General features: G+C 42.5%; 1 protein-coding gene across 20 annotated transcripts in view; it reads left to right on the forward strand.

Moving 5' to 3' along the window:
- LOC100877490 (ELAV-like protein 1) overlaps positions 1–22705 on the forward strand; it is a 56210-nt gene that overhangs the window by 9441 nt on the left and 24064 nt on the right. For 6 of the 20 annotated variants that reach the window (XM_012296174.2, XM_012296186.2, XM_012296182.2 and 3 more), the window contains exons 1-6: positions 12623–13355; positions 17225–17460; positions 18001–18104; positions 18635–18788; positions 20864–20902; positions 22359–22617. In XM_012296174.2, the coding sequence (XP_012151564.1) occupies positions 17265–17460; positions 18001–18104; positions 18635–18788; positions 20864–20902; positions 22359–22617 (752 nt within the window). In that variant the 5' untranslated portion in view covers positions 12623–13355; positions 17225–17264. Of the gene's footprint in view, positions 1–5338; positions 6430–7365; positions 7695–12621; positions 13356–17224; positions 17461–18000; positions 18105–18634; positions 18789–20863; positions 20903–22358; positions 22618–22705 lie in introns of those variants that run through there. The other 14 variants (XM_012296180.2, XM_012296187.2, XM_012296183.2 and 11 more) reach the window with 8 other exon arrangements.

Here is a 22705-nt window from a genome sequence, read left to right on the forward strand (position 1 = left end):
GTAGCTTTAGTGCCTCATACAGGGGCTTTAGCAGCTTTATACGGTCATCAAAATTTTTCAGGCTATTGTCATTCTTTATGAAACACTCTGTACTATGATGCACGTATTCGGTTTCCACCCGGTGAAAGTCGAAGAACTTTACCCCTGAAATACATTAACCAATGGTGAGCACAGCGAGCTCATCTTTCGCGGTAAACATTTGCGCAGGCACGTTTGCTCTTTTACATCCTAATAACATCCTGACCGAGTATTTTTTACTTTCTCTTTTGGAAACGTGTTCGAACTATCAATTCTCTTTTAGATCAGTTTGAAATTTTCGAGATAGGTATATCATTCACTGAACATTTAGATTGAAATGGTTTGTACTATCGGTATCGTGCGAACTTAATACACTTTGGCTCTAGAATGTGGAGTGCAGATATATACATATGTGTCCATAGCCTATGTAGATAATTTTCATAGGAAGCGTGTATGCATCCGCAGCACTCAAAGGGTTAATACGCGAACGAGCAGCACATAATCCGCGCGGTGTGTGGTCGATTATCAGAGTGCAAAAAGGTGTGTATACGTGTGGGTGCACGTGTGCAGCCTCGTTTCCCGGGTCCATGCAATGTTCCGTGCATGGAAGCAACATGCAAAACGAGCTTAAGTCGCGCATATCTATCTTTGGCCAGGCTCTGCTTCCGGATGAGCAAGCGCAACCATGGCGTTGAGAAAGGATGTAGTCATGGAAACTCGCTTGCAGGGCTACGATATGGTTTTCTGGGCTTCTCCAAATCCCCCGTTTCTATAATTCGTGATAAGATACATTTTTCACGACTAGTCTCGATATTGTACAAATGTGGACTTGTGTTAAACACATTTTTCGAACAGATTGAATTCGTTGAAATACTATGTCAATACTTTGGTGCATCGATCTTCAAGTTGAATGGTTCTCCCGAGTTGTTCCCCATTAAAACGTTGAAAATTTCTTTCAGCGATCGATCAAACTTCGGTAGCCCCGAACGCAGAATTCGAGGCGGAATAACTTTTGAATTTGAGAGCAATGTTCGGAGCAAGTTTCGACGATGGTTATGGTTAGGTGTGTTTGTTCGGCTGGTGAATGTCCTCCACTCCTGGGCTTTGCCTGGGACTTCCTGGTGAACCCTTCCCGTTTCACCCCGTTCGCAACCGAGCTGCAGTATGGAGGGAGAGCAACAGAGAGAGCCAGAGAGAGAGAGAAAGAGAGAAGGAGAGAGAGAGGGAATTCAGTGCAAGAGAGAGTGAATGACTAGAAGGCGAGAGATCGATATTCGAAACCCCTGTGCCGTTGGGCAACCGAGCTGCTCTTGCCACCCAACGCCCAGTGGCGTAGGAAGAGGGGGCAATTGGGCTAGGTATACCTCCCTGTTCCCAGGATACTCGACAAACGGAAGTTTGGGACAAAGAGGAGGAGCGTTATAAATTGCCCGAGACGGGATTCAGGATTTACGCGTACCCCCCTGTCTTCCTCCTGCTCCCACCACCCCGAGCCTTCTGGGTGTCTGTCTTTTCATCCTTTCGCTATTTTTATCGAGTCCTTTCAATGACTTCAACTCTGCACATCGTCTGACGTTACTGGCAATTCAGGGAAAAGCGTATTAAAATTTACGCGTTTGATTAATCGAGTCTGAACGCAACGGTACGTGCTAAGATACATATGCAAGATACACAGTTTGAGATATTCCGGATAACTGCACAGGTGTTCGGGGTATTTACCTGGTGGTACCCTCTTAATATTTACTCTTCTGGAAGGACTATCAGATTACGAGTTAACTGGTTCATACCAGCATACGGATCAACACATTGATTATCGTGGCTGCCACGGTGCTGTAAATTACAACTTCTCCCGGATCGTCCTTCGTCTACCGTTCAATTTCCATTACTATTTCAGGATATAACTGGAAATAAAATTAATGGATAACAGTAAGCTGTAAATTGGTCGATCCCTTATGTTCTCTAATAAAAAACCAATAATCCTGAATTAAGAAACGTTTGTATAATCATTTTCTTTGATCTTCAAATTGCTGTGTCATCAACCTGGATGCAATTTCCAAGATGAACAAAATCTACCCATAAATTTCAACCTACGCCTTTGCTCGTGTCTCTCCTCGTGCACATACTATTTACCATTAGATTATCATCCCCTCAATTTTTTTCGCGTCTCCCTCGTCTCTTGTATTCCTTCACCCTCTCATCCCTTTACGAGCAGCTCTTTTCTCAGCTCAGCTTCCTTTTTTCCCATCCACCTATATATCTCGTCCATATCTCTCGGTAACGCCAACGCGTAACGGCTAGCAACGAGCAAACTAATTATTTCTACCATGATGATCGATTCGCGTCCGTCATTTCGGGCAGAGTCATTAACGGACGCTCTTTCACGCGAGCGTTCGTTAACATCGACTGCTCGCTACGCTGGCAATAACGCGATAATGATATTCAGCTTGGGGAGCACGCGTCGTGTTTCGATCGATACTTTTCTCCGTTCGACTCGATTCTCGATAAGATAATCATCGATCAAACGCAGATTAGAATTAAAAGTTAAAAACTCTGTTACTATTCGCAATTTAAAATTGTTCATTTATTGTACATCGTTCATTGTGAAACATTTTCTTATATAGATAATATTGTGGTAAAGAACAAATTGTTAGTTTAGACATAGAACTAATTTGCTTGTATTTTATTGTATCTACAGGTTTGTTACTTTCTTATGCATATATGTTCGTCCTATTCATTATTATAGAATGCACAATTAATCGGTAGGTGAGGCACGTGGTTCCATTTATGCAGCACGTGTCCTCTCAAGATTCTACCAAGGGTAGTGTCACATTACCCGATGAATCCACCTCCTCCAGGTAGCTCACCTTCCTACAAAAGAAGAAAACGTCCCCTCGATTCAATCCCGAACCTCTAATACCTTGTACCTACACAATGGAGGGAAAATAGGGACGAGAAAAAGCGACAAAAGTCGGGAAGTCACCGAGCTAGTTTATCCTTAAAATTCCCGACTATTTTCAACACTCTATATAATTAAATTAATTAAAAGAAAATACTTTTCACAGCTATATGTAGTACGTAGTAATAAAATATAAAAAAGGAAAAGTGCGTATGATCAGATACGAGTTATCAATTGGGGTGTAATTTTGTGGAAAATTTTTTGAATATTCGTGCATATTGGTTGGGCGGTGGACGATGTGGTAAAGGCACAGGGTGAAATTTGGCCGCATTCGGTACGAATTGGAGGGAGGTGGAACCCCTGGGACGGTTTCCATTTTCAACGTGGCGCCTGCGTTCTCGAGCTCTGCACGGGCTCGCACAACCCTCTCTCTTCTCACCCTTTTCATCGAGTTTCTCTCTCCCTCTCTCTCTTTCTCTCTTTTCGCGGAGCCTGAATTTCCACCCCTTCTCTTTCAACCCTCGAGCAACGCTTGCGCACGTGCACTCCCCCGCGTCTGGCCATTTTTTTCTTTTTCTTCTTGTTCCCCTTGAATTCAACCCCCCAACCCTCGTACAACGACGAGAAACTCTGATGAAACACAGTCGACTGTATATACGTATATATTTCTACGTTCAATTTATTATTCGACGATTTAATGATACGCATAATGTATCCAACGAGCTTTTACATTTATAGCCAGAGTCCAATATGATTTCGTACTCTGTCAACTGGAAGTCTGTTATTACGTTCATTACCGCGGTGAAAGCAGATGTACAAAGTAACCTATTGTATAATGCAGCAGAGACTTTATTAAACGTACCGTGATCAAAATTACTACAACTTTCAGTATCGTTAAAAGTCTTCGAGTGATTTCGAATCATCCGTCTTCTTTGGAAACATCGGTTAACGCGTTTTTGTGGACATCTAATCGCCAGGGCTCGTTTTTCACGAATTTACCCTTCCATCAGGTTCGTCTGACACCTGTACGCAAACTCCACCCTGTTACACTCTTTTTTCTCTAACATCTCTTGTCCTCACCCTTTGGTTCTTCAACCAACATCCACAGGCTGTTCTTTTCTATCTCTGTTCGTCCTTGTCCTGTCCTTTCAATTGGTATCGGTGGATGCAAGGTCCAGAGGGTCTCCTGAGGGAACAACCATTGTTTACGACCCTTCTGTAGCGTTTGCGTACTTGGCAAACGTCCATGATTTTATTTCTCTTCTCTTTCTTTGCTTCTTTTTTTTTTGTTCGCATTTCTCCTCTTTGTCTTTGGTCGACGGACAATTATAATGTCCAGGGATTCTGGGGAGTACAATGATCCTCTTCCGTTCTTGTTCGGTGGATACGTTTATTTCTGGCTTTGTTTCTTATTGATCTGTTATAATCATATGTTGCGTACACTTTTCATGATTTTTCCCTTCTTATTGTTCGCGGTAAGCAACGTCTCGAGAGAGAATCGAGAACAATACGATACATAAATACACGGCGAAAATGATACCGTCATTGTCTTCGTCTTAATTCTGCGCCTTCGCTATTTTTCTCGTTTCCTTACGTCACTATTTTTCTCTATCGAGTCACGTTCAACCTCTAACATTTAGTATTCCTCGGTAATAGAACGACCTGCAGTGATTGCCTTTAACTCTGATTTCACGCAAGCGCATTTCCTCTGGATCCTTTTCGATTCCCATTTCTTGCTATCTTTACCATCTCGCTGGCGAAGAACATAGATCTTGATTTAACGTCCATGTTCTTGCAACTTCAATATCTTCTACCTAACCTACTTCCGATACGTCTTCCAATGACGTGGACCGGGAGTGAATCCTCGATTTTTCATCTTTCCCAACTTCCTAACATAACCTAACCTCGGTGATGCGAACCCAGAAAGAGCCGCCTCTGAAAGGTCCGATTTAGCGTACTGGTCCTCCAATTTTCTTCCGATTATAATTCCCGCCCTGTAATACCACTAACCTAACCTAACGTACCCCTGGCACTCAAAATCTGGTAGCGATGCATACGCAGAAAGAGCACAGTCATTGCTCGTAGCCCTGATTTAGCGCCTGCGTGTACCTGGTCGTCCCACAACTTTTCTCATTCCTCATTTCTTACAACTTCACCCTCGTCTCTTTCACCCACGTTCGTGCCGCCACCCCTGTCGTGCACACGCAATATCGTCGTGGTAGTGATCCAGAGAGAGGGTGCATTGCCTCCTCCCAGCGCCTGCGTACATTCCATCAGTCTCTCCTTGTCCGTCCACCTTTTTCGCTTCGTCTTTTCGCTTCAATCATGCTATTCTCCTAGCCGACTCCCACCCCTCTCGAGTCTAACCAGGACTAGTATCAACGAGGGTGGTGGTGGCGTCGAACGGGTGCAGCGATTGGCGGTGGTGCTCAGCTCCGTCAGTTTAGTTACCGCACCACATAAAGGCATTGCGTTGTAGACACCGTTATACCCGCAACATTCTTATACTATTTGCTTGTATATCTTCATTTTTTTAACCTTTCAATTCGACAATACGTTCGTATACATACAATCGTTCTCCGTGCATGTACATTCATCCTTGCTTTCTCCCTGACCACGTGTTCTTCAAGATACGTCAAACCGTGCGTGTATGTGGTTCACGCAGAAGCGACCTCGAAGTTCAACGACAATAACAATAATAGCAACAAGAACAGCAACGACAAGAACCATCGGAAGTTAAGAAGAAGAAGGAACCCGCACGTGTGTCTTAATCGGAGATCTTATGATTTCGTTCGTTCCCGTTCTCCACCCTTCCTGGATCCCTTCTTCTCACCCTCCAACCCCCGAAGTAGTCAACTCGTCGAAAATCTCTCGGTCTATGCGTACGCGTTGTTTTCTCTCGACTCGTTGAATAAAAGATATTTCGGTTGATCGCAACGGATCATTTCGGCGAAGAAGTTGTTTTCGTCGTCTGGAAGATCGAAGGAAGAGGACACGCAAGAGGGACGAGAGGTAGAAAGAGAAAGAGTAACAGTGTCAGACGGTTGGAGTGACAGAGAGACACTGTAGGGTGTGTTCCGTCGATATTCTTCGTCGTTTTATTTTTTCTTTTTTATTGTTCTTCGTTTTCCGGTCTACCGGAAAGCAAGTGTCGTGAAAACGAGTCGTTCGATCGATCGAGACTGTACTTCGTCGTCACAGTGCGAGAACTTGATTTTTTAGTGTTGTTCGGTCAAATAATAATAATAAAAAAAAAAAGAGGAAACGAAACACGCACACGTTGTTTAAAAAGAGATAAAAAAAATCAAGTAAACGAACGAGCCATCGAAACGAAATATTAAAAGTAAATGAGAAATCTAGAGATATAGATAAGAGAGATAATCGATATATTAAAAATAATAATAAATAATCGTTAACGAAAAAAAAGAAAAAATAAAAAAACTTAACCCAGACCGTCGTTTCGTTCTACGCCCAGATATCGGCATCCTCCAACCACTGATTTTCATCGTTAACCGGTATGTTCATTTGTTTCTTTACTTTTGTTGCTTCTGTGATTCTGACGTTCGAATTTATTATTATCGTTCTATTATTATCTTGTTATATTAATTGTTGGTTAATTGATTATCGTTATAATTGCAAACATTATTCTTCGATCTCTGTGTACTTACATCGATCCATGTGTTTTTGGTAGCGGTTTACATTGGCCCGCTACCGATTCTATTAAATATATGTTTATTATCCTTTGCCGGAAATCCTCGATACAGGGACCGATCGCAGGATACATTCTTGCGTCATTCACCGTCATTCTATCCCTTCTCTGTCCTCTTATTCGTCGCGTTCTTCTGGCCAGTACGTTGCGTTTACAACTCTTTCAAATATGTCACAATTTGCCGCGGAAAATCATGGTTGCAAATTTTAAATCGTAGAAAATTTCGAAGACCATATTGTCATGGGGAAGTTACACAAATTCTAGTGAACCTTAGCTCGATTCCTCTCGGGTCGTTGACACTTATATTTGCCAATTAGTCTCTTGCTATAGCTAGAGATCTAGAAATCTAAGTATGTAAGGGATATATGAATCTAGGGATGCAGAGATTTAAGAGTACAGGAATTAGGAATCTAGAGAAATATATAAATATTATTATTAATGATCATAACTTGCTAAAATTCCATAAAGAGTTCGTACAAAAAATGTGCAAAGAAATTACGGACTGAAGTACGCAAGCACGAATTCCGTTTTTTCCCTCGTTAAACACGCGTTTTGTCGGGTGAATAAAAAACAACGAAGTGTTACGAAAACGTGGTTATAAGAGCAGCTGACGTTTTTGCACGGCGCAGTATCACGAGCCAAAAGTTTGGGCGTGGCAGTGGAAAGCAGCGTGGTGGCCGACCACGAGAACGCGAACGAGCCAGCCTCCTGCCATTTTCAGTTCAAATTCTTCCTTCCTCATTTGCGGAGCGACTCGGCGAAAGCCTACAAAAACAGCTAACGTCGTAACGAAACGTATATTAAAATAAAACGACAGATGAAAGAATCGAAAAGAAACGATTTAAACGATGAGAGAAAGAGATAAAATCTGGTATATACATAGATGAATTTATCGATCGAATGTTAAAATACATAAGTTCGGGGTAAAACAAGACGATGGAAAACGGCGAGAGTGTACATGAAGGATCAAGCAGATCCAGGATGGAGCAACTGGCACTGCGGGTCCTCGTCGAGGACAAGCAGGAAGTCTCGAGAGGGACACTTCCGTCCGCGATGGCCTCGATCACAATGGTGCGTGAGAGGGATAAAGGGGGTGTTAGATAGTCTGTCCAATGAACATTTTCAGAGACAACACACACATGGAATTTTTAAGTATCGCTTCCTTCCGTTTCATCGTGTTACGATTTTTCATTCCGATCAGAGTATCGTATTTTTTATCGAAGGCGGAGGAAGCAACCCCTTCGAGATAAATCAACGCGAACCATGACTGTAACGTTTTCATCCTGATCACGTCTTTCTCAAATTTTATTATTCTAAGTTCATTTTCGTGGACATTTCACTCGATCATCTTTCATGACATATCCGAAGTTTGGAAAAGACCCAAGACTATCGAAACGTTGCAATCATAATTATTTGAATTTTGGTTTTGATCGAAGGGTCATTGCTTGTTTAAAATCCAAAATAAGAAATCATTTTTGCAGATCCTATCGTTCCAGTATCGTTAACCGAGGTCCGTATTGAAGGGACATTTGAAAAAGCACAAAAGTACAATCGAACAATTAGTAGCGAAGCGTCCTTAGAAACCGAACATCAGATACGAATTTTATTATTCGCTTCTGTTTTCCTATGAAAATTCTCAGCCGGTCGTTGAAGTATCAAAGATTGACCGAGGGGTTGCGAGCCTGGTAGGTGGATGACAGAGCAGAATGAAAGAGAGAAGGATAGATATCAAGCTAGTAGAAGAGAAAGAGAAAGAGAGAGAGAGAAAAGGCTAGGTCTAGTTGGGGAAGCTCGTATTGATCGTTCCTGGGTCCATGTGACGCGCTTGCGTTTTGCCGTGGGGTAAAATCGTGGCGAGGGTAAACTACGGGAGAGAGGGTGGAAAAGAGAGAGAGGGAGAGAGAGAGATATCGGTGTGCCGGGGTTCATATACCCCCAGGGTAACTGCAACGTTCCATCGTGCCACCGACCAATCAATGGAGCTTCTCTACCTCTCTGTCTCTCCCTCTTTTTCGTTCTCCCGTTTACCCCGTTCATTCGTCATTCTTTTTATCCCGCTCTTCCTGCGTTTCCCGGCTCTTCGTCCATCATCGTACGAGCACGTTACGCGATTATCGATTAAATATTTTCGAGCATCATTCAACGTAAATTATGCCTATGAAAATCGCGAGTAAACGATGATTATTCATTTGCTATACAGTGGACAATTACAATACCCATTTATATCTCAGAATTTCAACGATTACCCGATGGTCATTCAGTGTATCAAACATTTCCTTTCATTTTCCCAAGAAATTTTAACCTCTCCCTAGATCCTACGTTGCACCGCTACGAATAATATTTCGTGATCATCTACCTAAGCAGACGTTTTCCTCGGCAAGCATTTGTTTACCTTACGTAATCACTCTTTGTGGACTTCGAGGATAGTCGTAAGGTTTCCTGGGATACTTCGTGATACGATCATTCGAGCCGAGAGGCGATCACGAATCGGTAAAGTTCACGGAGCGGAGCCCACCGTGGAAATTCACGAAGGAAGGAGTCGTATCGTTGGTGTTGCGAAACCGCAAGGGAAGAATCGATCGATGCCACCTTAATTAGCGTAACGATTACGTGCTCGCTTGATCGATTCGCCAGGTTCTGGTTTCTGTTTCCCTTAGGCGGAGTAGACTGGTCGCTTTCGTGCAGATGCTCGTTAAAATCCTCGTCATCCCTCTTTCATATTTCAACGATAATACCAACGCGTTCAACCCTCTGATGTGGAATACTGCTAGTATAAGGAGAAATATTTTCCCCACCGAGCAGGGATTATTTATACACCTCTTTATTTATCACCGTTTTTGGTGTTCAAGTTCGTGTAACGTCTTATCAACCGACACGATCTTCGTGATTCGGATGGATAACGATTGCCTCCTTTTTTATCGACTTCGATTAGTCGGAATAGCTTATCAAACGAGGTTCAACGAACCCCGAAGAAACTTCACGGATGGAATTACCACGTGCACGTGGTTAGATGGATCGATGAACAGAGGTGGGGCTAACCCCCAAAAACTTAGCTTCGACAGCTGGATCACGATCAAACGAAAGAAGAGGGTTTGCCTTTCGAATACGAATGATTCACGATCTATATGCTTCTCCATGATTTGGATCCTGCGTTTAATGGTCGATCATTCTGGTGAAGTTCCACGGGTATTGTTGAGGACGTAGACACCAGATGGGCATTTGGTACGCGAATGTGGAACGATTAGAGCTTTGAAGTTACAACGAAAGAATTCATTTATTAATCGACGGATTAGTTTCTTATCATTGCCAACTTATTTCTCGATCAGTTCATTGTTACACGAATTAAAGATCTGGTTAGAATACACATAATCTAGCCTAACGCATAAGTAGCAAGATCGTTTCAAGATAAACGGGTTCATAATTCGATAAATGACGAGGGTGTCGACTACCCGAAAATTACAGTGCACCGCGAATTGCATGGTCCTTTTACAAACTGAAATTACAGTTAAAGAACACCCTCCATTAAAGAAGGTCGTCGCATTTCCGGTCGGTATGACCTACAGCATTAGCAGTTCAGATGTTGGAATTCTTGCACTTCATGACTTCTCGAGATCAAATTAGTTTTAAAGGTAACTTCCACAATCCGGAGAAAGATTTTCAAAAATATCGTTTTTCAACTGCAGCTGTGTGTACGAAAGCCTGTAGTTTTTCTGCAAGTAAGGATGAAGCCAGAAACTTTTGGACCTTGCTTACTTAATCGCAGGGTCGTTGTTCTTGTTGCTAAGGCGATCAGAGGCCAGCAAACTTTCATAATTCCAACGGTAATGTGGCGACAACTTCCTGTCCCACCGTGTGGCTGCTTTTAAACCTACCGAGTATAATAGAACATATTCGCATATGCGTCTGCTACGTGTCCCTATTTCTTTCTCTTTTTTTATTCCCTGTATATGCCGTTCCGCATCTGTTACAAGTCCCATGGTCTGGTCCCAGTTTCTCTTCCTCTATTATTACGTTCATTCTTTGGTACAATTTTATGGTTTTTCCGTGACGGTGATATTGGGACCAACCATGTGCCACTTTGCCACTATTTTAGGAAAATCCAGAGTAATTGAGGACCCAGGAAAGAAACCGAGGGACCAAGGACTGTTTAGGGAGAGCTAGGAATTTTTGGCGAGTGCAGAGAAAACTTAGTCTGAGGAGAGCTTAGAATACTATGTTGCACGCTCCTTGTACAGATAATGTGAAACAAGGTTTTTACCTCGGCAATGTATATTTATAGTATTCAAATGCGGGTATATTTATAATTTCAGTCGTGGACGGTTCGTGTATTCACGGGATCACTGCTTTGAAACATTTAATAATAACGAACATTCTTGTAGATATACCTAGTATCTATTTTAAGTACTTACCTAAAAGATTACCTCAAAATTAACATTGTAAACTTTCTATTACATTAATTTTATCGATGATTCATGACACGTGTGTTCTTTTTAAATTTGTAAAAATGATTACGCGTAGCTTCCGTAGGTGATGCAAGACAGCGGAAACGAATTTCCGAAAACACAAACTCTCGGTTATTGGCACGACCGCCAAGTGTTGCTCGGCATGTTTCGTCAGCGAAGCATAATTTTGGCCCGTCGTCATTTTAGAGACCGGTCTCTTGATCTCCGGAGATAAAGGCAGGGTAAGGTCAGGGATGCAGAGCTTCTTTGATTCTTCTCAATGTTCCCTCGTCCGCAATTTTCATTCAACTTTTACAATTTTTTGAAAACAGCTTGATAGCTCATTTTGCTATAAGCACCAATTAATATTAAACGAAATTGATATAATTATTACTACAAACAGAGACTGAATTGCGTACCCTTATGCCTTTATCCAGCTTTTCTTTAACATTGCATTTACTTTCTTCACAATCAGAAAAGTTATCGATTGTCAAAATTCTGAAGAGTTTTTTCGCACCTACTCTCAATAAGAGAGTGTAATGGAACAATATACGATAGCAGTAATAATAATTTCGCAAATGACATTTTGTTTATCGGTTTTCCTCGAAAGCTTCAATTTCATGGTCTCTGGCAAATGGCCACCATCGAATCTGGACGATGTAATTCATGGTTTCGAGTTCACTGTCGATCGAAAAAGAGAGGCTACAGGGCCTATAGTACGGGGTAAAAGGACTCTTGTATCGACGCGATAAAGCTCCGGTACGACGGGGGTCAAAAACCGTGAAGGGGTGGTCATGATCTGATGCAAGGGGTGATGCAAGCAACGATAGAGAGAGAGAGAGGGTACTGGGAGGGCATACTTTATGCCCTCGCAATATCAGGGTAGCCATGTTGCAAACATTTCTAACGAACAAACCCCTGCAAACATCTCGAGGGCTCGGGACGCTTGAAATATTGTCTGCGAAGCGTTTAGCCAATGTTGACACCCTCGTTACGAATGCAAAATTCAAAAGAAGTGACAGGTGTCCCGTTTAATCGCACGCTGTAGAACAAACAAAATTGATCGTAACCCGTTACTTAACGCTGCGGACGTAACTTCGTAAGAAAATGAAAATATCGAATAAATGAATAAACTAACACGTGGCGACTAATTTTAGAATGTCGCGGCTGTGGCGTGAACGGCCACCAATCGCTGAAACTCGTACGGTGAAGTTAACCGAGAGTCGAGCACACAATTTAAAACGTTAATTCGATCGGGAAAGGTGCCTAGAAGATTGGAAATTTTTGAAATTCGATTAGAGGGAAAGTGTGCGTTTTGCCGGGACAAGGGGTGCTAGTTCGATCGACGATGGGAGGTTGCAGTTTATTTAAGAACGCGCATACGTCTCTTATTAGTTCGATCGGCAACCCCTCGCAGCGTACGCGCGACTCGATAGAAGGAGATACGTAATACGTGAACGAGGGGTTCGCGAGACGGGCTTAGCCGAGGGTGCGCGACCGCGTCCGACCTCGACCGAACTCGACCGAACGGGCTCGCGAAGCGGCGTAAGCCGCTCGAGTACGGCTGGTGTGTCCAGTCTCTAGGCAGCCTCCGCCCGTGTCGTATCGTTATTTCCGTTTCCTTAGTATAGTGTTTAACGCTTTAATTTCTAGTCTCGCGTAACCCTCTTACACACTCATACATACACACGTAATCGCGTTCTCTTCTTTAATACATATACACACGTTGTACTCCCTCGTTTATTTTTTACGGTCGACGAAATTTGGTGGTTTCGATTTCCGAAGATATTGGACGCGAACGAATCTCGGCTCCCTGCTCGCACACGCATACACACGCGTCTACACACATACGTGCTGGTCAAAGTGAAATCGAAGGACCGTCGACCAGAAGGCGAGCATAAATGCCGATTTACGAGCGCTCGCGTCGTACTTTTCTTTCATTGATTTCCCCTTCTGTTCCGGGCGGCGGTGCGAGAGCGTGATAGTAGGTGTACACAAAGAGAGAGCAAGAGAGAGAGAAAGAGAATCGAGAAGACGAGAGACCGGCGCGATACATCGTCGAGCAGGAGAGTAGTCGCGTAAAAGCTGTTTGCACGGTGCTCGGTTTCGCGTGCGACCGAAACGTTCGGAGGAAAAGGGAAACGACGAGAAAAAGGAGCACGAGCTATACAGTGTTGCGTCCCGGCGGAAAGTGTTTCTCTGTGTCTCTGTGTGCATGTGTGTCGTGTGCTTTCGCGTGCATCGATCGCAAGGTAGAGAAGGTGGCTCCAGATAAAGAAGTTGGAAAAAGGTAAACCCGCCAGTCGGCCCGACGTCACGGTCATTTCTTTGTATCTTCGTTATCTATCGATTTCTATTTACGTACGTCCGAAACATCCTCGTACGGATGCTGTGCAAACTTGTTCGGCAGAGATTCAGAGCACGTGCCTAGCGAGTTTCGTGCCACATTCTCGTTCTCACCCTTTGCTTTCTGCGTGCTTTCGTCGTCGTTCTTTCTCCCTCCCCCACCCCCACTTTCGGTCACCTTCTCCCCCCTCGGTGGCAGCCACGAGTTATTGCGTTTTTGCCTGTGAACGCGTATATGCGTGCGTGCGTGTGTTTTCTCGCGCGGAAAGGGGCGTACGCGAGCGGGAGGGGTTTCCCTTGGCATCGTACCGGGCTCTCTCTCTTTCTCCCTCTCTCTCTTGCGCGCGCGCTCACTGGCGAAAGAAGAGAAAGAGGGGAGATAGCGGCCGACCACGAGAAAGAGCGAGAGAGAATGAGAGAGGGAGAGAACGAGGCAGGGACCCGAGAAGTCGCGCTCGTATTGATCGGTCCCGGCCACGCGATTTTCACGATCCGTCGCCATGGCCACCTGGCCACCGGCCGAAGATCGTATCTGCCAGCGTACGTGAAAATCGAACTTTAACCCGCCCCCACTTGCCGATTCCCACCTGCTACTTCTCGCGCTAATTTATATACGTGCTTTTTAACAAAAATCTTAAACAGTTCATTTACAAATCCCACATATTTCTAATCGATTCTTGTAATTTCAGAGTCGAACGGAGGATACTTTTAATTCAAAGAGTATAACGTTTGTTGTTTATGAATTATAAATCGAAATATCATGTGCAACGCCATATTGATTTTGATTCGTTAAGGGATACCGGAATTTTTATGGCGTCGCTTTTGTCGCCATAATAATATTGATTTTAGGACACTATTAATAGAAGCAGCGTATTTTGAATTAGTAATTCAAGTCCTTTTAAAAATGTATCACATTTTGAAGTCGTTTTCAGATCAGAGGTTTCTCAGGTCGTTGAAACACAGATGAGTATTTTCACAAGAAGACGCCAATAAATTTTTTATTTAGAAAAATGAAGGTTGTTATGCAGATCACAATATTAAGTACAAATTTGATTCCCAACTTTAAAATTTCGTGTAATAGCCAGGGTACAATTAAACAGAAGAGTATAAGTGATAGCTTTCTCGATTCTGATGGATCACCGCGAACGAGATCGACTTCTATCGAACCGTTGGCAAAAGGGGGTGGGTTTCAGTATTGTACCGGAACCCTAGTTGCTCGCGTACGCGTGTACACGCAGCCATGCATAACGTCCATTGTCGTCAGATAATGACGGTGTTTCGGAGTCGCGTTTCGAAGTCACCAGCGAACGATACTTTTCCCTATGCGTATCTAGCGACGACAATGGGGGTCTCTTTCTCGCTCTCTCGGCTTCCATTGTGGCGTCCTAAAATATATCGCGATGTCGAGCAACGGAGAGAGGCGCGGATCGATAACTACGGAAGATGCGGGGCTACGATAACCGCTAGTACCTCCGACATTTTCTTCGACTGTTCAACGACACTTTCTTTTCTACCCCCAAGTTAGGGAGTCGAAACTTTAAACCCGGAGGATTCAACTTCGTTTGAGAGTTCCAAAACCTCTCAGGAATTATTCCCAAATTTTTTAATGTTAGACAAGATTAATAGTATCACTTTTTTACCTACTTTCCAGTAAGAACTGGATCGTCCAGTGTTAGATCGTGACACATTATATGGCGACACTTCAACCCTCAAATTTCACATAACGCCTTAACATTTACTCGTTTTTAATTTACCCCTAGTCAACAGAGATCAAAAGGCAGCATCCCCAAGCTTCAGATCTATCTCTGCATCAGATCACCATAGTGACCCTTTGGCAAGGGAAGCAAAAGTTGTTGCAGTCGCTTTGAGTGGAATTAATAGTCGCCGTCCCAGTTTCTTTCCCATAGTCAGGGTAGGGGGCCAGACACGTTCGATGCATATAATAAAAGCTATCTATTATCTGATAGAAGGTGGTCAGTTCGTTTGGGGTGACCACAGTCACGAGACAGAAGAGGTAGTCTGCGTGGGGTTGCTGGCCCTAAAGACAGCTGATGATTACGTTGAACGTCTGACAGAGACGACAGGCGGAAGGGAAAGAGAGAATTAAAATGTACACCGGTAGCTCGTGCCGGCTGATATATGTGTCGTGGCAGCTGTGTGTATTCTCCTTAACCGTGAACACCATCGGCACCCCACGGTCCTCGTCTGTAATTCCCCTTTACCTCTATCTCCCTTTCTCTTTCTAGCTTGCACGTTTTTTGTCCTTCTTCTGCTTAGAGGCACGCGTGCCTATCTACCGGGTGTCTTCAATTACTCAATATTTTTTTTATATATTTTTGTACGATACTCTGATTTGTAAAATTTATGCAAATATTGTCGCGAGGTTTCTAGGTTTCGATTTTAGCTTTACAGCTGCGACAGCTCAGTAGGGTATCGTTCCAACTTTGATTTTCATTCGAGACTTGGTATTTGAAACACTTTTATCGAAATATATCTTGCAAGTGTTCTTCATTCGAATTTGGTATTTTTATTTTTCTTTCATTAGCTGGATTTATCTGTACTCAGAAAGGTCGAGTTAAGAATTTGAAATTACTCCTTCAGGGATTATCAGAGGGCGAAATTAAGATGATACTGATTTGAATTTTCTTAAAAATGAAAGTCGTAAAAGGAGGACACCCTATAGATTATTCGAGCGTATCGAGCATGGTGGTTATACCGATAGAATGGAAGGGGAAGCACGAGGGAGGGCAAGCCCTTTAAACCAGAATGGGGTTCGTCGCCCCTTTAAATTATCCGCCTTTCTATTGGACCTTACCCTCGGTCCTACCAACCGCCACCGCCGCCTGTTCTTTTCACGCTGTATTTTCAAAGTCATTGTCAGATTACGTCAGTATTCAGTTGCTTGAACCGTGGATTTTCGTAAATTGTCCATGACTAAATAACTCGTTGTCTTTTCTTGAACCCTCTCTCCGATATGTAACATCTTGAAACGTATATACTATTTTATAGAAATTTATCTCACCGTGTTACTATTGTTAAGAAAGTATATGTGTCTGTAACCATACATGGTTATCTTTCTACATGTACATTTCACCGAACTAAAAATGATTAAATATAAGGGAGGTTTTAATGATCGCTTTAACATATATAAGTAATTTGGATGTATGTGATATTTCCTAGGAAAAATGTTTGTTGCCACGCGCTTGGCTATGTTAGACAAAAACAAGATTCTCTTCGGCTTGTTCCCGTTGTGCATCGTCTGTATACAATGTTTTGTTTCCACGTAGACGTTTTTACGTCCTTCAAAATTCCGTCAAGTTAGTACTTGAGTTGTTTGTTTTCTTCGCGAGTTCAAATCTTATGTATTCCTAATAAACGAATGTCGGTCGTTTCGAATTCATTCAACAGCCCTATTACTTCTTTTTGATCATTTAATAAATTATTTTTTCGAGCAGTTTCAAAATCGTTTGGGATTTCAGGGACAATGCGTCATCAATCATCGTCTTGGACTCGATATAAAAGAAACTACCTTTTTCCTGAAAGAAACTTCCTACGTCTATGAATAGCCTTTAAACGATCGCTTACATTATTGACCTTGTCGCGTTCACTGGTAATTGTCCATCTAACCCCTGTCTGCGCGTTTGGCCATAGATCACAAAAGGGTAACAAACAGCACCTTGTGATCAAAGAAAGTTACGGCTGCGAATAATTGCACTGAAAGTTACATCGTCGATAATTTCGATAGCTAGCAGGATACCAGCATAAATTCACCGTTTCTGCGCGAGACGATAAAGAGGGGATTTCTTGTTTCAGATTTCGTACGTAGTTAGAAAGGACCCGGTAGAAGAGTGCAATGATGGCGAACGGAATGGACACAGTTGTGCAACAAAACGGTGGATCCACCCTCGGACAGGCTTCGCAGGAAGAGTCCAAAACGAATCTTATTGTAAATTATCTGCCCCAGAGCATGACCCAGGATGAGATTCGATCACTCTTTTCGAGCATAGGCGAGGTGGAGAGCTGCAAGTTGATCCGCGATAAACTCACTGGTAAGTTGAACAATTCGACATCTGCCTGATCGAGGGCGCACACGCTGACCACCAGACGCAAAACAATTCCTATTTATCGAATATAAGATACAAATGCAATCTTTGACACGATAAAGAATTTGAAAAAGTTTGTCCAGAACGAAGATCGATCAAGATCCCCGCGTTTATAATTTTATGTTGTCGATTCGAAGAATTTTATAGGCAGATTGCGCAACGCGTTACGCTTGTCCGAGGTCAATTTTTCTCCAAGGTTGGTGCATGTTCGCGAGTACACATAACATAGCGTAATTTCGCCGAACGTACACGCGGCTAAATTCCGTGCGTTAGCGGAGAGCACGTGCGTTAACGACGTCGCGACGCTATTTCGGGCATCGAAGTAGCGGGGGCGTCGTTTCGTTGGTTGTGGAGACCCGTCGCTTTATATTCGACCTCACAGATCCTTCAGGGCCGTATTGCAGTTTCCTGTTTTCGAGAAACCTATCAATGAACGTTCCTTACGGTGTCATTTCGGTAGCTTATGATGATTTTTCTCTGTTGCAGGTCAGAGTTTGGGATACGGATTCGTAAACTACCACCGGTCCGAGGATGCTGAGAAGGCGATAAACACGCTCAATGGTCTTCGTCTGCAGAACAAAACGATCAAGGTTCGTTGTACATAATTGTAACCATTGATATTTAATTGCGTATCTCTACGATCGATAACGTAAATTAAATGTTGAATCATATTCTGATTTCGATATTTGCACCGAGAAGGAACGGTCACTTTCCCGACACTTTACTTCAAACCAGACGTCTTGTTTTAGTTCTAGCCTAATTTTGAAACATGCACCGAGATGTCTAGGCGTCTCTGTTTGGTTCATAAACGAATTGGCTGCAACTCAGCAACAAAGTATTCGCTGGGTATTCGTAAAAGTATATTTTTGTGAGGCGATAGGTGTTATTGATCTACAACAATTTATAGAAGTTCGATAATCTCGAGTATCGAACGCGGCACGTATTTTCATCGTTGCAGCGATGGAAATAGGTTGGCTTGATTTCAACGACATTATCTCGTCTCTACTATTTATTGATTAATATGTTCGACGATCGTCTCGAAGGCAGCGTAAAGTTGTTTTTATAGGAAATCGCTATTATTACACGGTAGAAGGTTAATACGTTTTACGTTTCTGTTCAGGTATCGTACGCGAGACCGAGCAGCGAGGCGATCAAAGGTGCAAACCTGTACGTGAGTGGTTTGCCGAAGAACATGACACAACAGGACCTGGAGAATCTCTTCAGCCCGTACGGCAGAATCATCACGTCTCGGATACTTTGCGACAACATCACCGGTAAGTTGTTCCTCGTTAATCGAATTGAAGCAACGATTAAGCGGATAGAGCCCTGTGAAAGGCTTGAAAGAGGAAAACCTCCTCGAAGAAACGAAGTAGCTCGAGACTGTACGTAGTCAGACCGCTTGTAACAGAGTACTAAATGATGTACCAGTTTCATCGAAGGAAGTCGGATGAAACGCGGGTTTGATCGAGGTTTCGAACAGAGTAGGCCATGGGGTTCTCGTACGTTTATGGGGTGGATCGGTGCGCCTGCGATCCGAGCGAGAACGAACACACGATCGTGGAACAACGAGCCGAGATTGAAAATCGAGTTTCCGAAAACAGCGAACGAAAATAAACACGATTTCGTTCGTCGAGTCGTCTCGAAGCTGCATGATGATTTATGGATCTTTTATTTTTTTCTTTCGTTTCTTTTCCTCTCTCTCTGTTTACGCGTAGATCAGGCCTGAACAGCAAGTAGTACTAGCAAGGCATAGTAAATTTCTAATTAGTCAAACTAATCAGTTGTCAATTTTCAGTTACCGATTTAACTTACGTTGTTAATTAGTGTTATTCAACATTTCTGTTCTCTTTTCTTTGATTATTCAATCTGTTGTGTCATTGGCAACCCACAAAATAATGCGTTAATCTTTCTACATTACAGCTATTTAGCATCTGTGCTATAAGAGTAATGTGTGCGTGTGTGAGATTTCTCAATTTTTAGATCTTTATCCTACATTTCTGTATCCTCAAATCTGTATGCCCCTATCCACAACGAAACTAAGTAGCAATTTGTGGTGGTCTATATCGTTCAATGCGTTCAGAACGACCTCTTCACTTTCCTCCTCTTCTTTTCAGCGTTAGCTATAAGTTACTGAATAGAATAAGGTATTTTCCGAACAATAAACACCTGGGTCAACTTGCTGAGCAGGCCTACCCACATTAAAATATTTCGTAAAATGTATGGAAAAAAAAATAGAGAGAAGAGACACGGGTACCTGCAATTATATTTTGTTCGTTCGATGTTTCGTTTTTTCCTTGGCTCATTACTGTTTTACGTTCGCAGCTTACGTTTGTTAGCAGTGACATTCTGTTTGCATCCCCAGTTTCACGCACAGCCTCATGGCCTATCCAACCCCCTACATCCGTATATTTAATTTCAGTTTCCCATTTATAATTTTATTTCGATACTCATTGACTAAGTATCGTTTGTCATTGCCTTTTTTCATTTGCGTTCAGTTAATTGATGTTATCTGAAGGTTGACACACTAACGTTAATCCAGAAGACGAGTTAATCCCTCCTTTACAATAAGCCATTTTGAATTTGTATTGAAACTCGTGAAGAGTTTAACACGTTCACTGCAGTGAACTTGTTGAACAAGAATAAAAATTAATAATGCGTAGACTTGTTTAACATTAACACGCTCGATTTCACGGTAACAGGTGTGAAGGTGTTAATCGTTACAAAATTGGAACCTTCTCCCTCCCTTGTTCCTGGTTTGCTTCACCACTTATTCTCACAGCGTTATAAAAATTCTGTTACGTTTATTTTCTCTCGATTGCGGTTCAATTTAATACATCGAGTATGTTTGATTTTATTGTTGTTTTACGACGAACGAGTATTCTCGCATACTTAAGGAATAGCTTAATTTAACGGAAAGCATCGTTCGCCCCTTATTCATCTCATACGATCAGTTTCTTTTTTCCTCGAAACACTTATTTTAATTATTTGAACAGAGAGTATGAATTTCGAACAACGAGTTCGATTTTGATTCTATCTCGAACATCTTTTATTTCCGACTTCGGTTATCCATCGCGAATCCATTGCTCGCTCTGTTACTTATTTCTTTTTTTTTCTTTTCATTCAAATTTATGATTCGAAAAATCACATAAGACTCTCGAGGAAAAAGAAGTCCTTCGTTTTTTATCCGTTTGCTTTTGTTTTCGTTCGAGTTTCATTTTTATTGGGGTTTCTTCCGCGTTCACCTTTGATTATACGTTATATCTTCCCGTGGACGAATCAGGGGCGAGCGAATCGTGTATTTCTGCCAGTTGAATTTTAACGTGATATGATTTTTTCCGTTTCTGTTTAGTACGACAGTTTGTGACCGGCGGCGGAGACTATTTGCCCGGTACGTAACTCATACAATTCTTTTTTCTTTTCCCTTATTACATCCAACGCTGAAACAAGAGCAGCCGTTTCTTCTTTTGTTTCTTTCACTCATATTTTTTTTCTATTTTCATCTTTTTTTCTGTACTTCTCTACTTTTACATTATTGTTCTTTTGTCCTCGTTTGTTTTTGGCGAACGCGTTAACTTTTCCTAGGGAAAATGGCGATGCAGGAGGACGCCCCACCACTCGCTAACAAGACACAACGTGAGTACCGTAGTTAGCGGTGGGGCCTTATTTTCTTACGTCGCCATTTTCCTCCGGGGGAGCTAATCCTGCTCGCACGCTTATCATTTTTATTTGCTCTCCAAGAAACAATTACACGTAAATTTTCAGATACGAGAAAGGAAAGGAAACAGAGTCACTCTGTTTTCTTCCTTTCGTTCGATTTCTTTCCTACTTTTTGTTCGTCGGCTGCTTTGTTCACGCGTCCACAACAACAATTATGATCCAAAATGATTCCTCCCGAGCGCCGTTTTTGTTTCTTTACGCTTTTTGTCGTTAGTTACCAATTATGATTTTGACGGGCGTGCTGTAGATACATATTTCGCGACGCACGCCTATCTCATCAATAAACTCGTTCGTTTCGTTCCGTTTTTTGCCACGATATATCGACCTCATTCAGCTTTGCGAGATTCGTCTGCGATGGCCAGACGACGAATAATATATTTGTAACGCTCGTGAACACGACATCGGTGTAAAGAAACGAATCTGCGCGCACCGAGCCACTCGTTTATGCAGCGAAACTGCATCGATTTTCTACTCTGTACAGAGAATTCGTCGTTGGTACGAATTACCCTTCCAAGGGAACTTAAAGAAAAATGTGTCTTCCGCAGACAGTAAAGTACAAGTTATACTGTCAGGTACATTGTACAGGATGTCTCAAGAAAAGTGTAAATCGTGAACATCGAAAAGTCTCCTTTGTAACAAACGAAATCAAAGTTCCTTGTGAAATCACAAGTTCTAGACCATTTCATGAATTGAGGCTTTCTTCTCAAAATATATGCAACATTGTCACAGTTACGGACCATCTGAAAGTTCAAGGAAGATTGCGTGATATTAATTATTTTATTAATGTCTTGTTTAAAAGATGACGCATTCAACAGGTTAACGCGTTCCATTTAAATCCTCGCGTAGAGGAAGAATTACTTCACGAAATAAAATTGGTGCATATTCGAATGCTAATTAAAAGGGAACAAGTTAGAAGAAGAAATATTGAATTTTTGTTGGGTGTAAAGTATTCGTGATTTTCATGGTGCGCATATTTTTTGAAACGTCCTGTAGCATTGATGATCGGCGAAACATAAAGCGACGCATTATCGATCAACGAGGAATTCTATAGCTTGTCATGTCGATGCCATACGATGTTAAAGTACCCATGGAACTCTGTTGAATAATTTACAAACCGATTCCGACAGGATTGTCGAAGGGGGTCGGTTTCATAAGGTTCGACCAACGTGTCGAGGCCGAGAGGGCGATCCAAGAATTAAACGGTACCATTCCGAAGGGCTCGTCCGAGCCGATCACCGTCAAGTTTGCCAACAATCCAAGCAACAACAACAAGGCGATACCGCCATTGGCCGCCTATCTTACACCGCAGGCGACCCGACGATTTGGCGGCCCGATCCACCATCCAACCGGCCGCTTCAGGTACATTCCACTGTCGCCACTATCCAGGTACCTACTCGCCTCTACTCGCTCTACCCAAAAATCTTTCTTTCTTTCATTCTTCTTCTTCTTCTCTTCTACTCTTCTTTCCATTCAA

The sequence above is a fragment of the Megachile rotundata genome, chromosome 9 (assembly GCF_050947335.1).
Source record: "Megachile rotundata isolate GNS110a chromosome 9, iyMegRotu1, whole genome shotgun sequence".
Classification (NCBI taxonomy): domain Eukaryota; kingdom Metazoa; phylum Arthropoda; class Insecta; order Hymenoptera; family Megachilidae; genus Megachile; species Megachile rotundata.